This window comes from Nomascus leucogenys, chromosome 9, assembly GCF_006542625.1.
Source record: "Nomascus leucogenys isolate Asia chromosome 9, Asia_NLE_v1, whole genome shotgun sequence".
NCBI classification, from domain to species: Eukaryota; Metazoa; Chordata; class Mammalia; order Primates; family Hylobatidae; genus Nomascus; species Nomascus leucogenys.
The window spans coordinates 18537272-18551504 of NC_044389.1; the positions used below are offsets into that span (position 1 = coordinate 18537272).

General features: G+C 36.8%; 1 protein-coding gene across 4 annotated transcripts in view; it reads right to left on the reverse strand.

Moving 5' to 3' along the window:
* Window positions 1–14233, reverse strand: part of CRB1 (crumbs cell polarity complex component 1) — a 210941-nt gene that overhangs the window by 26864 nt on the left and 169844 nt on the right. For 3 of the 4 annotated variants that reach the window (XM_003264508.2, XM_012501946.2, XM_012501945.2), the window contains 2 exons: window positions 11319–11447; window positions 7411–7537 (listed from right to left, as the gene is read on the reverse strand). In XM_003264508.2, coding sequence (XP_003264556.1) covers window positions 7411–7537; window positions 11319–11447 — 256 coding nt within the window. The remainder of the gene's footprint in view (window positions 1–7410; window positions 7538–11318; window positions 11448–14233) is intronic. The other variant, XM_030818696.1, reaches the window with a different exon arrangement.

The following is a 14233-nucleotide window of genomic DNA, read 5'->3' on the forward strand; positions in this document are numbered from 1 at the left end:
AATGTCTCATTCTCAAACATTTCTTTACTATAACACGGTCCAATATATTAATGACCTAAAAAATCTAGATGAATCATTCCCAATCCTCCCTTTCTCCAAAGTTTCAGGTGATCTTGGCCAATTATTTAGCCCTCTGTACTACACTTTCCTCAACCAAAATTTGCAAATGTCATTTTTCCACCTGGCCCATAATTTTGTTATCATGAGTAATCTATGCCATAATCTTGAGAAATGTTATACAAAGAAAATGCATGAATTGTGCTAATCAGCTAATCACAGATGCTTAAGAAATGTCAGGTCCGTGCCTCTCTTTCAATCAGTGCATAAGTATTCTCTACACTATTTCTGAAATATGGTCATTCAGATTCTATTGGAATGCGCCAGGGATGGGAGTTCTGTTTGGTGCAAATCAATGCATTACATTATTGAGTACTTCTAATGTTAACTTGCTTCCTCTTATGCTGACTTGAAATCTTATTTCAATAAATTCTATCCTTTTGTCTTATGTATGCTTTTTTTTTTTTTTGAGACGGAGTCTCACTGTCTCCCAGGCTGGAGTGGAGCAGCACCATCTCAGCTCACTGCAAGCTCCGCCCCCCAGGTTCACGCCATTCTCCTGCCTCAGCCTCCCGAATAGCTGGGACTACAGGTGCCTGCCACCAAGCCTGGCTAATTTTTTTTGTGTGTGTGTTTTTAGTAGAGACGGGGTTTCACTGTGTTAGCCAGGATGGTCTCGACCTCCTGACCTCGTGATCCACCCGCCTCAGCCTCCCAAAGTGCTGGGATTACAGGTATGAGCCACCGAGCCCGGCCTATGCTTTCTGTATTAATATAGAACAAATCTATTTTTCCATTCTCATGATAACGTTTCAAATATGTGAAGGCAGTTTCACGCTTTCCTTAAGTCTTCCCTTTCTAGACAAAATATCCCTTTATTCTTATACCGTTTACATAAAAAACTAACTGTTGGGTTACTATGCTCACTACCTGGTGACAGGATCATTCATATGCCAAACTTCAGCATCACGCAATATACCCATGTAACAAACCTGCTAAAACAAGTTAAAATGCCCTTTTCTAGGCCCTGGCATTCATCAATGTTTTCCCCAGAATGTAGTGCCCAGAAGTAAAACCTGCGCTTCTGAATTGATGTGGTCAGTGAGGAAATCAGAAGGAAAACCATGTATCTTGTTCTGGGACCAAATACCTATGCGATTACAATCTCAGATTACCTTCTTAAAATTACAGTTTCCACTTCTATGGACAAAGTAGCTTCTACTAGACTAACCCTTTGGCATATAACAACAATAAAATCCACAGGGAATAGCAAAAAATAACAATCTGAGGGCACTCAGATAATAACCAAAAGTATGCATTGACCTGTATGAGAATTTGAACTAAGAAGAGCAGAGGGCACTATGTGATTTTTATTTTTTTGGAGTGCAGTCTCTGCTCAACACCATGCCAGTTAACTAAAACTAGGAGAGACGTTTGCAATCTTACAGGCTTGAAGAACCAGAGAAAAGAGTTAGAGTTCACCCTAGCAGCTGAAAAGTGAAGGAAAAATTCTAGAAAGGAGACGGCTACAGAGGCGGAGCCTCAACTTCTGAAAATGATTTCTGCTCAAATCTCTGGTTAACCCTTGTAATATGCCCATGCAGAGTACACTCCAAGTCACCCAGCTAAAGACAAAATAACTGAGCAGAGATTGCAGCTGTGACACACCACGGAGGGCACTGCTACAGGGCTAGAAGTTTGATTCAGCTAAGTGACTGCCTGCCAAAATAACATAATATTTTTCTGGGCCAGGCGTGGTGGCTCACGCCTGTAATCCCAGCACTTTGGGAGGCGGAGGCAGGAGGACCAAGAGGTCAGGAGATCAAGAGCATCCTGGCTAACACGGTGAAATCCCGTCTCTACTAAAAACACAAAAAATTAGCCGGGCATGGTGGCGGGCGCCTGTAATCCCACCTACTCGAGAGGCTGAGGCAGGAGAATGGCGTGAACCCAGGAGGTGGAGCTTGCAGTGAGCCAAGACTGTGCCACTGCACTCCAGCCTGGGCGACAGAGCAAGACTCCGTCTCCAAAAAATAAAATAATAATAATAATATTTTTCTGAAGAATATAAAAGAATTCGTAGTCTCTGCATTGTATAAGCTACAATGACCAGTATGCAATCCAAAGTTACTAGATAAAGAAACAGAAAAATGAAACCCATATACAAGAGGAAATTTAATAAATGGAGATCAATCACAAAATGACCTAGGTGTTGGAATTAACGGAAAAGGATTTTAAAGCAGCTGTCATAACTATGATGTTACAACTAAGGGGAAATAAAAATGCACACTGACATAGTTGCTAATCTTTTGACATTGTTTTAAGTACCACTATGAATAAACACTTATTTGTATTCTTAAATAGCCTGCATTTTCTCACTTAGCTATAAGTATATCATGATAAATTTTATTCTAGGTACACTATGCATTTATCCTCATTAAAATAAAAATATTAAAATAAGGAAGCAATATAATTTCTTCTCAGGATCCCCATGTTACTGTAAAGTGATCATTCTTTTACAGACATTTGTAGAGCTGAGTTAGATATGTCAGATGGCCTCTGGCCTTGAGCAGTTTATTATTGGATGCTGTTTTTGTGTGTACATGCATAGATAATTACCAAATAATAAGCACTAGAAAAAGAAGTACAAAATAACAAGAAAGTGCAGGAATAAAATAGTAAGCTTTTCCTGGGGCAATCAGGCAAAGGATCCTGGAAGGGTCTATACAAGATCTGAAATTCCTGGAAGGACAAAAGTATGCCAAGCAGAGAAGAAGGGAATGACAGGTTAGGTGGGAGGAACAGTACATAAGGGAAGAGCTGTGGCAGCTGTGAAAAGTTCAAAGGGAGGTACAAAGTTCCATGTGGCTGGAGAGTGGAGTTTGTGAGAGCACAGGTAAGAAATGAAGTTGGAGAGAGTTTGTGTGACATTTATAAAGGGCTTGAACCTAAATTGTATATGGAGACCAAATTTACACTATCCAGATATTGTGGGAATCCCCAAACTAAGAGCACAAGAACAGACACTAGACCAACGGAACTCCTGGCTTCCTAGCAAAAATCTAAAGCTAAGACTGTAGTCAGGGGCATTTACGCAACTCAGCACACAAAGACCCCCCAGGAAAAAGAAAAATCCTCTTAAAGTTGTTTTTGCTCATAAAAAAATTACAAACCACAAGAAGAAAAACTCTGTTGTGAGTAAAATTCAGCAGAAACAAAAATAGGAGGGTGAGCACTCCAAGAGCTTGAAATAACACAACAGTCTGAAAGACACTATTAAATAGGTTCCTAATTATGTGAAAGCAAAATGAAGGTAGCAATTATAGAGAAAAAAAAAAAAGGACACAAACAAGAGAAAAGATTGATTTGTAAGATAAAAAAACTCAGTTACATCCTAGTTACATCCTAAGACTATTTGTTTAACCACATTTTTTTCTTTTTGAGACAAAGTCTTGCTCTGTCACCCAGGCTGGAGTGTATTGGTGTGATCTCAGCTCACTGCAACCTCCACCTCCCAGGTTAAAGTGATTCTCCTTCCTCAGCCTCCTGAGTGGCTGGGATTACAGGCATGCGCCACCATGCCCAGCTAATTTTTGTATTTTTGGTATAGACGAGGTTTCACCATGTTTGTCAGGCTGATCTCGAACTCCTGACTGCAGGTGATCCACCTGCCTCGGCCTCCCAATGTGCTGGGATTACAGGTGTGGGCCACCACACCCGGCCTAACCCACATTCTTTACCATAACTTCAGCTTATTTTGAGCAAGCATTGTGTCTAAATCATAGTTCTATTCCCAGGACCTAGCATACAGTATGGCAAATAGTAGATATACATTAAACATTTGTTGAATAAGTGAAAAAGCAGAGAAGTAACATAGTTTATATTAGTAATAATATTGGCAGTTGAGAAACAGATTTCTTCACTGATTTCCTGCCTAACTCACTAAACTCAAATTTTATGCAGCACCATCTGCAGAAGAAATTTCATTTTAAATTTGCAAAATTAAAGCTTAACAGTTTCTATTTTAAAACCTAGAAATGGCCAAAAGATCTTTAAAGAAAATTTAGTGAAGAATTTGGAAGATAAAAAGATTTTGGTTGACCTTGTATTGAAAAAAAGATAATTAAAAAGATAATGTATTTAAAAAGGCTTATCACAGTTCCTGGCATAGAGTAAGTCCTCAGTGGTGCTAATTGAACTTAGTTGTCTCTCCTCCTCAAACACTGATTTTTCCAAATTTGCCTATTCTCTCTACTTCCCTATTTTGCAAAAGGGAGGGTGATAAAAACCCACTTGCCATGTACGCACACAAAAAAGGAGGCATGGCCAAACATAGAGACATAGCCCTGTTTAGTTTAATGTTAAATCTGAAAAATGGAGCAAAATGGAATTAGTTCTTATTCAAGTAAATATAGGCTATGTTTTAGAAGCTTGATCCAGAGGAGTTAGTATAAATTTCTGTCATTTAGGTAAAACGGCCCCTCTTTAGAAACAGGTTGAACTATGGCTAGCTTTGGCAGGAACAATGTAAACCAATAATAAGAACAATTAGGGTTGTAATCAACTTTAGAATGCCAACTAGATGATTACTTGCCAGAGAGGAAACATACATGCGACTTTACTTGGGTACCACAGTGTTTACTCACAGTGACACTTTCGCAGAAAGAGATCATGATTCAGGAAGATCAGTACTAGTACTTCTGTGGGGTGTGTGTGGGGTGTGTGTGTGTGTGTGTGCATGGCTGGTGGACATTTTATCATACAAGACAGTCAAGGCAAACAAATACAAGTACCATTAGAAGATGAGAAAGAGAAGATACAGAAACAAAGGTTTTATTTTTCTGTGCAAATATGTAAAAGCCATAGTCACACACATGCAGTTGGAAAATACAGAAGAATAAAAAGAAAAGGGAAAACATTTTTTAAAGTCAGATACCTCATGACAAGAAGACATTTGGAAAACAGAAAAGCAACTGACAATTACAGTGACAACAGAGGCATCAAAATTGTACACAGAAAGAAATTGTGAGTGAATATTTCTTAACCATATTTGGTAGAGAACATATTACATTTGCAACAGCCCGTAAGTATATAAGTACAGATATGTCTAGAAGGGAGTAAATGTGAAAACTATACATATGGTCTTTGGCTATAATCTATTTTATGCTTATTGCAAATACTTGTGAATGCAAATATTGATGGGAGGGTTTTCCCCATGTCTTTTGTGACAAAATTTAACTTTGGTACAAATCATCCGAAGCAGCAGCATCACACATGCAGCCTTGGATGTGAAGAAAATGGATGAGTAAGAAAGAAAATCTTCACAATTCGTTGCTCCCAGTTTGAAATGATTGTCACTACTCCAAAGGATATGAATTTGCTATATAAAAATTGTCTATTACTATTGCAAGATAGAATACATTTTCTTTGCTTTTGTAGTAATTACTTCATACTATATGCTACATGTACTCTATAACAAGGATATTATTTTGTCCTTGTTTGTTTGAATGGTATATTTAAATTTACCTTAGTCATTCTCACAGAAAAACAACTTTCTTAATTGGGACTAAATAGATGGCATCCAATGGATAAACTGTCCTCACGTTTTCAAACCAAGACAGCTTCTAAAGTCATAGACATATATTTACAAAATGATGTTTGGCAGGCCATTGTTATTTTAGTTGCTTTCTGAACTAATTCATAGGATCAAACTATTTTTCCTTTAAATGAACACAAATAATGTCTTCTTTGGAAGGGTATATCTACACAAAGATATTTAGCATAAATGATAACATACTGGTGGAAAGAATAAAAACATTAAGAAAGTTTTTTAAAATTATTATTTTATAATCTCTGAAATCTTTATAATAAAGAATATGTTAATTTTTGCATATCTTATTAATTTACTTTATAGATCCATCATTTCAGGTATACATTTATTCTTAAAAATCATAATGTCAAATATATTTTGGTTATGATGTATACTATGCTTTCATATTTTTTTCTGAAAGATACTTAAGAAAATAAATTTACTTGCAAATCTTAGAAAACCATGCTTCTAAGAAAATTCAAGTTTTACAATATATACTTTTAAATTTATGTATAAACTACAGTGCTTATTTTTATTAAATATTCATTGAAAAGCAACTGAAATTAGTCCATTTGATAGAAAAGTCAAGGAGCTCATAAATTTAGAAACAATTAACAAAAAAATTGTTCTATTTGTTAGGAAAAAGGAAAGTATTGCAGGAAAGGAAATAGAGAAAGCATTATTGGTAACTTTGCTAGAGAGACAGTTTTATGGAATCAGAAATTATACCAGTGAGGTATAATTTGAGTACTGATACTAGATAATTGTTTTTCTACAATTTTAGGGACTCGATGTAAATTCCTGATTTCTCTTTATATATTTAATCATATATCAGAGAAAAGGTAACAATTCATTTGAATAGCTTCATGTAAAAACATAGATGAATATAATCAGTAATTTTAATCAGTAATTCTCATTTTTTTTTTTTTTTAGACAGAATCTCACTCTGTCGCCCAGGCTGGAGTGCAGTGGCACAATCTTGGCTCATTGCAACGTCCGCCTCCTGGGTTCAAGCAACTCTCCTGCTTCACCCTCCTGAGTAGCTGCGATTACAGGCATGTACCAACACTCTCAGTTAATTTTTGTATTTTTAGTAGAGACAGGGTTTCACCATGTTGGCTAGGCTGGTCTCAAACTCCTGGCCTCAGGTGTTCTGCCCACTTCAGCCTCCCATAGTGCTGGGATTATAGGAGTGAACCACCACACCTGGCCTGTAATTCTCAATTTTTGTGTCATAAATAATAGATAAGAATGAAAGAAAAGAAATGAAAATAGAATCATAGTGATTGAGGGTAACTTACAATGTGAAAATACCCAGAAACGGACTGGGAAGAAATTGCAGTGGTCGTTCACTTATAGAAGTGTTAAGAATGATAATATATTTGTACTAAATACACACAATAAGGAGATATTTCTAGTTATATTGAGAACACTTTTTTCATATTTAAAGTTCGAATAGGAAAATATTTTATATACAGACAAAGTGTTTCTGATATGTTTAAAATAGGCCTTGAATTTACTTTAATTATTGAGATGGTTTTTATTTCCCTTTTTTTCTCCCAGAGATCTAAAATGAATCAAGGCATTTCTTGAAATTCAATGGCTTTTTTTTTCATTTGGGAATGTTCAAATGTATGTTAATAATCTTCCTGTTCACCCCACTCAACAACTGGCTCGTCATTCATACGCAAAATGAGGTAAGAAAGAAGCTGAAAAAGATTCTGCCAGAATAAGAGAGAGACATAAAAGGAGAGGCTGCTTACGTCCACTTCGCAGCGCTCGCCAGCAAAGGCAACATCACAGAGGCACTGGAATTTGTTGAGTAAGTCCTGGCACCGCCCTCCATTGACACACGGATCAGAGGCACACTCATCAATGTCCTTTTCACACCTTCAAAATAAACAGAACAGCAGAAACCCAGGTCCCTGTTGAATACATTGGTTGTGAAATGGGAAGAAAAAGTTTGCCTTGTCTGTCTGGAACAGCACAGTCTTATCTACCCATCCACACATACTTTACATATACTTGACAATGTCAGAGATGTTTCTTAAAATTTCTTTAACACATTTGGGGTTTAATGGAAATAATTTGTACACATATGTATATGTATACATACACACACGGAATTAATTAGAATGAGAAAATAGATGCCAATATTTAGAAACCAAGAGAAAAGTGGGCCATACCTACACCAGTGTCACGCTCAAGAGCATTAGTGGGGTTGCCACCTTATATAAATGTTCAGTTTATTAGGGGCACAAAGAGAGAGGCTGTATTTTGCCATCTGGAGTCTGCAGGGCAAACCTACATTCAGGCTATCAGGATCCTCATGCATCAGAGCCCTCAGGCTAAGGAAAAAGCCCACCAAAGAGAAACCAAAAAAAAAAAAAAAAAAAAAAAAAGAAGGAGAACAAGGAGGAGGAGGAGGATATTTTGAATTATTTTCTGTGGAAATCCTTTTTTTTCTAACAAAAGCAAAAATCAATTATTAGAAGATTGTACTTGCTAAAAAATCTGTGTTCCAATAGCCAAGCATAATTTCTGAAATGTTGAGGTAGAATGACTTTCAAAAGCCAAATTTTCCAAGACAAGTGACATCAATTCTCAGGTAAATTGAAGTTTTCTTCTTCCCAGGATATTGTCATTTTTTAACCTAATTTTCCACCAAGAATTTGTTTTTCTGTATATTCATGGATTAAGTCACCAATCATGTATTCAGTCACTCAGTGGATATTTATTTAACACATACTATGTGACAAACACTCTGCTAAGACCTTGGGATAGAACAGCAACTAAGGCAGCTATTTTACTTTTGAAAATTTGTATAAAATCTTAGCTCCAAGATCTCTACAGTGCAGCTTATAATGTTGAAATTTGATGTAAACAATTTTTAATTTTCCCTTATTCTTTCTCTCACCTTCCAAAATGTAAAACTTGCACGTATGGGTCAGAGACTAATCACTAGGCTCAAAATGAAAGGGGATGAGGTAGTGGGGCAAGGCCAGCCCAAGGTATAAAGGAAAACAAAGATTTCTTCCAAGAAAAACAGCTCCTTATCCCTTTGGATACCAAGCATAGCTGAGACATTTTGTTTTCCTTTTTTGGCTTATGCTTCTGGGCTGGAGGGAGACTTCTCTGATTAGATCTGAGCAAAACTTGACAACTCTCAGGAGCCTGCCAAGCATTCTCGGTCTTGGGTGGGCCAGAGTGTTCACACCATCCATCATTCAAAACCTTCCAGGATGACACTATTAAGCTGGAGGTTTAACCAAGGCAGGAGAGAAGCCAGTTTATTTGAGGATAGCTTTTCAGTATCCTTGGATGCAATGGAAGTCACATTTCCCTAGGCCATGGGAGATAGCCCACTATTTTCTATCTACTTCTAACTACTCCATCACTTTCTCACCTATTTCTCTGTTGAACTAAACAGTCAACAATAGATACACATGTATTATCAGCATCATTGGCATTTTTATTAGAGGTCAATTAATGCATGGAAAGTAAAAATAAATCCATTAACATCTAGTCAATCAAGTAATGATGGTTAAGGACTTTGAAAGCATAGAATCTACTGAACACAGGTTCAATGTTTTAGAAATATCTAGTATCAGGCCGGGCGCGGTGGCTCACGCTTGTAATCCCAGCACTTTGGGAGGCCGAGGTGGGCGGATCACGAGGTCAGGAGATCAAGACCACGGTGAAACCCCGTCTCTACTAAAAATACAAAAAAATTAGCCGGGCGTGGTGGCGGGTGCCTGTAGTCCCAGCTAGTCGGAGAGGCTGAGGCAGGAGAATGGCGTGCACCCGGGAGGCGGAGCTTGTAGTGGGCCAGGCTGCACTCCAGCCTGGGCGACAGAGCGAGACTCTGTCTCAAAAAAAAAAAAAAAAAAAAAAAAAAGAAATATCTAGCATCATGTAAGTTTTTCCAGTTGAAAAGTCTCCTGGGAAAAGAAGGAAAACTCTAAGCTTTCTTTTCTTTCTATGTTTCAAATATATCTGAATTTAAATGTCAAATACAAATTTTGTAAACTAATAAATATCAGAGGACAGGGAAATGTTTGTTGTAAATAGAAACAATGTGTGAGTGGCAGAGAAAAATAATCCAGGGTTTTGGATGAGTTCTATGCATTGTGCCATTCGGCAGAAACTGTGACGTTCAACCAGGAAGCAACCCACACTTGACAATAGTTGAATTACTCAAAATTAATGACAAGAAAATATTTGCAATATTTTGAAAGATACATGGAATTGGAATACAGCTGAACGATCTCAGTTAATAAGTTGCAGAACCAAAATCGGTGCAACAGAAAGCAGAATGTGACTCAAGGCTATCTCCTTTCATGCACATATAGACTTGGAATGCCTGTACCACAAAGAACCAACCACAGAAGGCAGGCTGCAAATAAAAATGAACGTTAGAAGGGTCAAATTCAGGTATACCCTAGACTCGCTGCTGTTTTGTAAAAATGGCAAAAGACCTGTGTCTTTGTAATGCAAAAGAGGCTAGCTAGAAAACAGAAAATTCAAATTAATCCAAAGGGCACTTGCAAGGGAGCACTCACACATCCATTATTTTATTAACTATGCTTATGGGAAATATTGAGTCAGTCAAAATATCTTTGTCAAATATGTCTGAGCTCAGTTTATTGAATTTTTTCAATGTAGGAAGTTTGATCAGAGGTCACTGTGTCTTACCCTGGATAATACACGAGATGGAAGAACACCTTTCTCATTAAAAAAAAAAAAATTGTGGTGAGCAAAGATTTATTCATACAGTTATGCTGGCACATCAAACAGAAGAGCAGAGGCTTTGAAGGCAGCTCAACCTTACTGCAGCATAGGTGTGGATAGGCCCTTTATATGTCACTTAACCTCTCAGCCTCAGTTTGCACGTACGCAAAATAAAAATCATAAAACCTTCCTTACAGAGCTATAAGAATTAGAGATGGTATTTGTAAGGTGCATGGCACAGTGCTAAAACAAAAGGTTAACTATTATCTGCTTAGATAGTATCTGTATTCTATAGAGCCCTGGTTCATAACTGTTTTGGGGACATAAATCCATTTGAGCAGCTGATAAAAGCTATTCAGTATGCATTCTTTCTACCCCTGAACTTTCCCCTAGCCACTCAAATACATATTCTAATTTTTCTGTATTTTCAGCAGGTCACAGATTGCCTGAAGCCATTGACCAACTCCATTTTAAGAATTCCTATATGAGGTGAAGAAGAGTTGAAGAGTTTCTCTGGGAAAAGTAGAATCATATGGATAAGGTATATATACTTTTGGGTTGTAGGCAATTCTATGAGGCAATCTTTTAGTTGTAATTTATTTTATCTCGACAGCAACCATATTTGCATCATGTATTAGAGTTAGCAACAAAAAAAAAGACATGAATTCAGAAGTACTTATAAGAAAGAAAAATAGCACACTATACATTTTTTAAAAAACATTTTTCCCTATTTGAAGTTTTGTCTAATAAAATGTTCTCCCCTTTGACCTAAACTGTGGTTTTTCTTCTTTTTTATTGTTTCACTCTGTCTGAACCTCTATGTCAGCATAGATTTTTGTATGGGAACTGAGATAAAAAATTAGAGGAGAAAATGAACTTTGAGTAATCTCATCATTCTTTAGCTCAGAATTCTCTTCCAGAAAGCTCTAACGTGACTCACCGTTCTCCAGTAAAACCTGGCCGGCACATACATTTTAATTCAGCCTGGAACTCTGTGCAGTTGCCTCCATTGTAGCAAGTGAGGTTTGTCTTCTCATTCCCACAGACTGTTGAGGGTAATCTGCTCTGTCTAGAGAGATAAAAGCAACAGCCACAGCTGTTCATCTTGTTCATCTCATTCAAGAAAACTTTTTTGATAAATTCATGTATGTAGTCAATGCCAAGCTAATTAAATACTCAGGCTGGAGGAGCTACAAATGCTTAATTGCGCTGTGTTATACAAGAATCATTTCTCCAGTAAAAAGCTCCTGCTGGAGGGTACTGTGACAAGCATGGCTATACATCTTCCATTTCTACACAGTTTTCATTTGTGAGATAAGATCTATGCCATGGGGTGGCAATAAATTTTGGGTTGGAAAAGAACTTGCTATAACTAGATTTGCTGCTGCTTTGCTAATAAATCAATAAAGGCCATAGGAAAATTGCATCTCTATAAAGGCCAGGAAAGCAAGGACAGCACTCTAGTACCCAAGCATTCATGTGATTTCTCTTGGTTTTCAGAGCTGAACTCCAGTTGCCCTGCCAAGACTTGCTGCTCCCTATGTAATAATTCATAGCTTCGAAGAATGCAAGCCAAATGCTGTCCAGGAGCTTTGTATATAGCACACAATGGTAACTGCATGTGAATTCAGAGTGTGGCTCTCTGGTATGGCAAGAAAGCTTTACATGTTAAAGAATCCTTATAAAAGGCGGAACAAGTATTAGAAGCTAAGCAGAACTTCACTGTAAGACAAAATCTAGTAGTGTGAAGGGACTGATGTTTAAAGAGTTTAATAGTGTTGCTTTGGCCCTTTGACTCACTGTGTATGTGCATGGTATCAGATAACTAATAAATATTCAGGAAGTGTAAAATGAATTGAATTTTGTTCTGTTGTATGTGCTGCAGCTAATGTGGATAGACTAGCTTATATGATGCTAAGTATGTCTCTTCCCACAAGAGCTAATCAATTCTACTTTAAAAAGAAGATATCATAAAGACTCTTCAAAAGAGCCAAAAATGTCAACCAGCTTTGAAAGAGGTCAATTAGCAATGCAAATATGAAGCTTTGTATACATCTTGGTTTTAATAAACAATTCCTGAATCTCATTAGAAGGTAGTTTTGAGGGCTTTCGTCTTTCAGAACTTGACTTTGATGAATTAGGCAGAAAAAAATTCTGGAGAACTAGTTACTAGGGCCTATGTGTTTATTTTACTCATCAAAATTCACAGTGAAATGTACTAAATTTGATCCTGAATTCTTCTTGCTTTTAAGCAGGCAGGTTACCTGTTGGGAACATCTAGCACCTGTAAGGGTGCCTTGCTTTCTCAGGCTCAGAACAGTAACTGCTAAGGAGAGATGTACAACTTCTTATAGGTAGGCCTACATGTTATGTTTGCTAGGAGATTCATGCAATTAAGGTACCACCTCTGAATTAGTGTAATGTCTACAGGCTGCCAACCCATTCCAGGTGTTCTTGCCAAAGTTCTGGAATGCATTACTTGTTAATAATAACCCTCTCACCTCCCCATAATGACTCAATTATTTAGTAAATTTAAAGCAGTGTAAGTTGTAAAAACAATAATAACTTCTTACATGGAAATACTGAAGCAATGTGACTTAGAAGAAAAATAGTCTTTCTTATCTCTGTTTATATAGCTTGAAATGGAGGTGGTTACAAGAACTAAAATACTGCTTTTGTAGTTGTAGAAAAACGTGAAATACTTTGAAATGGGCAAAAAAAAAATCACTGCATATTCTTTCAATGCACTGCTGGGTTTATATAAAGGTCCATCTAGGATTATCCACTTTTGCAGTGGTCTGTGCCTTATATTTTCTTTGCTAAGCTATATTACAATTCTGTAAGTTGTAGAAAACAATATTAATATGAAAACCTTGTTCATCAAAATGCAAATTAATTTATCTATAGTGAGCCATACAAATGATTAGCACACTATTGCAGATGACTTCAAATACTAGTTTTCTTGCCCTATGGGATATTAAACAGTTTTGTATTTATTAATAAATTCATTCACTCATTCTTGTTTGTATATATACATATACATATTCTTTAGATTGTCCTTTGAATTAGTTTTTATATCTTACTAGTTTCCTCATTAATTAATGACAAAATAATTAAAACATGTTTATTTTATATTTGTCTGAGAATTATAATTCCACTGTTTTGAAATTACAGTTGACCCTTGAACAACACATGTTTGAATGGTGTGGATTCACTTATATGTGGATTTTCTTTCACCTCTGCCACCACTGAGACAGCAAGACCAACCCCTTCTCTTCCTCTTCATCCTAATCAACATGAAGACAATCAAGATAAAGATCTTTGATGATCCATTTCCACTAATGAATAGTAAATTTATTTTCTCTTTCCTACGATTTTCTTAATAACATTTTATTTTCTCTAGCTTGCTTTATAGTAAGAAGACAGAATATAACATACAAAATATGTGTTAATTGACTATGTTATTGTTAAGGTTTCTGGTCAGCCAGGCTGATAGTTGTTACGTTTTGGGAGAGTTAAAAGTTAAATGTGGATTTTCAACTGCACGTCGGCACCTCTAACCCCTGCATTGTTCAAGGGTCAGCTGTATACTTTAATATACTCTTTTCGGGATTTTAGAGTATTTACTTGCCTGAAATAGCCCAGGGCATTATTTTAGCAATAGAAGTCATGCCTTCCCTAACAATATTACATTTCAGCCTTTGCATTTATTGTAAATGTATTTGTTTCCTGAGGCCTTGAAACTGTCAGACCCTGGGGCTTCAGTTCATGAGACATATTTTCACACAGATGACCGAGAAAATATTTTGCTGAAAGTCTGATTTAAACACTACCTTTCTGACTTGTAGAATATCC